General features: G+C 49.1%; 1 protein-coding gene across 1 annotated transcript; it reads right to left on the bottom strand.

Moving 5' to 3' along the window:
- Positions 1-365: 365 nt before the first annotated feature.
- SMAD7 (SMAD family member 7) lies at positions 366-1,104 on the bottom strand (the record flags this gene model as incomplete). The annotated part of the gene is made up of 1 exon (XM_010153276.1): positions 366-1,104. A coding segment is annotated over one exon (539 nt), but the record flags the coding sequence as incomplete, so codon positions are not given.
- Positions 1,105-2,698: the final 1,594 nt, after the last annotated feature.

Genomic DNA, 2,698 nt, shown 5'->3' on the forward strand with positions numbered 1-2,698 from the left:
TGAACACAGTGACAAGACGTGAACCCAGCAACAAGAAAAATAAAAATTAAAAGGGTGGGTAAAGACCTGGTTGGGAAGATTCTGCACCATCCTTCGGTGGCATCGTGGGGTTAGCACCACTGGGGAAGGGGTCTCGGTGTCACCGTCACCAGGGACGGATGGCGACAAGGGGAAGGTGGTGCGTAAAAAATACAGGTATCTTGTTGTTTTATCGAAGAGAAGGAACTGTAACATATACCAAGTGGCTTCTAAATCCACCGATCACATAGGATAACCTTTCAGAGGCGTGAAATAATTATCATATGCGATCCATCCCCCTGTGACCCTTCTCTTGCCCTTCTGAGTTATTGGTCATTCACACTTTCAAAAAATAGATATAATTATCAAAATACCCAAGGCAAACCCAAAAATCTTTCCAGAAGCTGCTTCTCAAAACGGGGTGGGGGGAAAACAAACAAAACAAAACAAACAAACAAAAACAAGAAGTTTGCATGAAAAGCAAGCACTCAGAAGGAAATAATAGCAGCAAAGTAGTATAAATGTCATGAGTCCACTCTGTCTCGAGTCATCGGTTATTAAAAATAACCTCCAACCAGCACGGGCAACTGCTGATAAACTGTCTCGTGTAGCACTGGCCCCAGCCTTTCACAAAGCTGATCTGAACAGTAAATCCGGTCCATGGTTGCTGCATGAACTCATGGTCGTTGGGTCTCTGCAAGCTGTACGCCTTCTCGTAGTCAAAAGCCTTGATGGAAAATCCTGGGAACACTTTGTGAACCAGCAACGTCCTGGAGTCAGGGTTGTCCAGTGTGGCCGACTTGATGAAGATGGGGTAACTGCTGCGGTTGTACACCCACACGCCGTCCACTTCCTTGGTGAGCTGGATGCCGTAGCCGATCTTGCTGCGGACCTTCTGCACCAGTTGGCTTTTGTTGTCCGAGTTGAGCTGTCCGAGACAGAAACCATTCCCCTGAGGTAGATCATAGAAGATATCCAGGGAGGGCTCTTGGACAGAGTACAGCCGACCCACACGTGTCTTCTCTTCCCAGTATGCCACCACACACCAGTGTGATCTATCCCCTGGCTCCTGAAGAATTTGTGAATCTATAGAACAGGAGAAAAAAAAGGAAGAAAAGGAGAAATTGAGCACCAGGGGGGTAGTATGACCTGAACACGACGCAATGCTGGCAGGTCCCTGCCTGCCCGTCTTCATGACGCTCTCCACACACACACCAACGCCCCCAGCACATCCACCGTTTCCAAAAGCCATGTGTTAAGGCCGCTGTCAAGACCCTTTAAGTTGACCCAGACCACTATGAGCTCATTTACCCAGGTTTGGCGGATTCCCATGCTGCTTCAGTGCCTAGCTCTGGTTGGAGTTACGGGTCATAACTCACCAGCTCCACCTTCAGAAATGGCTTGAGACCCACGACCAGCACCGGCAGCACAGCCATCCCTCACCCAAACCATCGCTAGGACCCCCTTCAGTGACAACAGGTGAGATGACATGCTCCAGCCAGCTGCATCCAGCACCACCAGACACCCTAAAACCCCTTATCTGCACCCACCACGCTATGGATTCATTTCCATAAATAACTACTGTGCACAGACACCAAAAAAAAGAAGTGCTGCTAAGAAAAGCACATTGAAGGTCACCCTATGGGAATGGAGGGACAAGGACTCGCCTGCTCACGGGGCTTTTCTCTGCCCGTAGGCAGAGCCTAGGTGATGGAGAGGATGGAGCTGTCCAATGAAGCTCCAACCCCCAGAAAGCACTGTCAGATGGCGGCACGGTGAAGACCAAAAATCTCACCCTTATTAACAAATATGGCCTCAAAAACCCAGAAAGTCATTCCCCTAGCTCTTCTTTCGACTCCCTTGCCCGTAACTACCCCATGTAAGCATTCAGGATACAACGCAGGAGAAAAAAATCATGTGAGGGGCTGAGAAACATGAAAAAGCCCCTTTTCCTGAGAAACATGAAAAACCCCCTTTTCCTGATGGAGGTTCCCTAGCAGCCTGGTGCTGCTCAGTGGGTAATTCCTTCCAGCCTCAGTATGCACGTTAAGACCTGGGAACTATTCATCTCTATAAATGTGTTTTAAAAAGTATATATAAAAAACAAAATATTAACCTGGGAATGCAAGTTAGTGCCTAAATAATCCCCTGCACCATGGGAGCAGCAGTGGGACCGGGAACAGTGGGATATCCCGAACCCCAAAGCTCTCCCTGCATCACCTCAGTAGCCCCCCCAGTCTCCCCCCAGCATCAGCAATGGCAGCAGCACACTGGCTGCCCTGTTTTCTCTGGTTTTTTGCTATTAATAAGCCTGCTTCCCCAGCGCAGGGGCTCTTCTCCCCTCTCTAAGTTGCGCTTCAGGCTCTGCACTGTGCTTTTAAAAAAAAAAAAACAAAACACAAAAAAACCCCAAAACAGGCCCAGCCACACACTTTTAATTTCCTCATTTCTATGCCAGCAAGGAAAATATTTCTCCAGTTGCAGGAGGCAGCGACTAAGAACGGGCCTGACTGCATACGCCCCAAACCAGGGACCCTCGCTCCCAGGTTAAACCGGGAATGGGGGTTACAGCGCTGGGGGTGGTCCCTGGGAGAGCATCCATTGAGGTGTGCCCCAGTTTGTCCCTCCACCTCCCCTTTTTGGTGCCTCCCAAGACTTTGTTGCGATGACTTTATATCCT

The sequence above is a fragment of the Eurypyga helias genome, unplaced genomic scaffold (assembly GCF_000690775.1).
Source record: "Eurypyga helias isolate BGI_N326 unplaced genomic scaffold, ASM69077v1 scaffold33826, whole genome shotgun sequence".
NCBI classification, from domain to species: Eukaryota; Metazoa; Chordata; class Aves; order Eurypygiformes; family Eurypygidae; genus Eurypyga; species Eurypyga helias.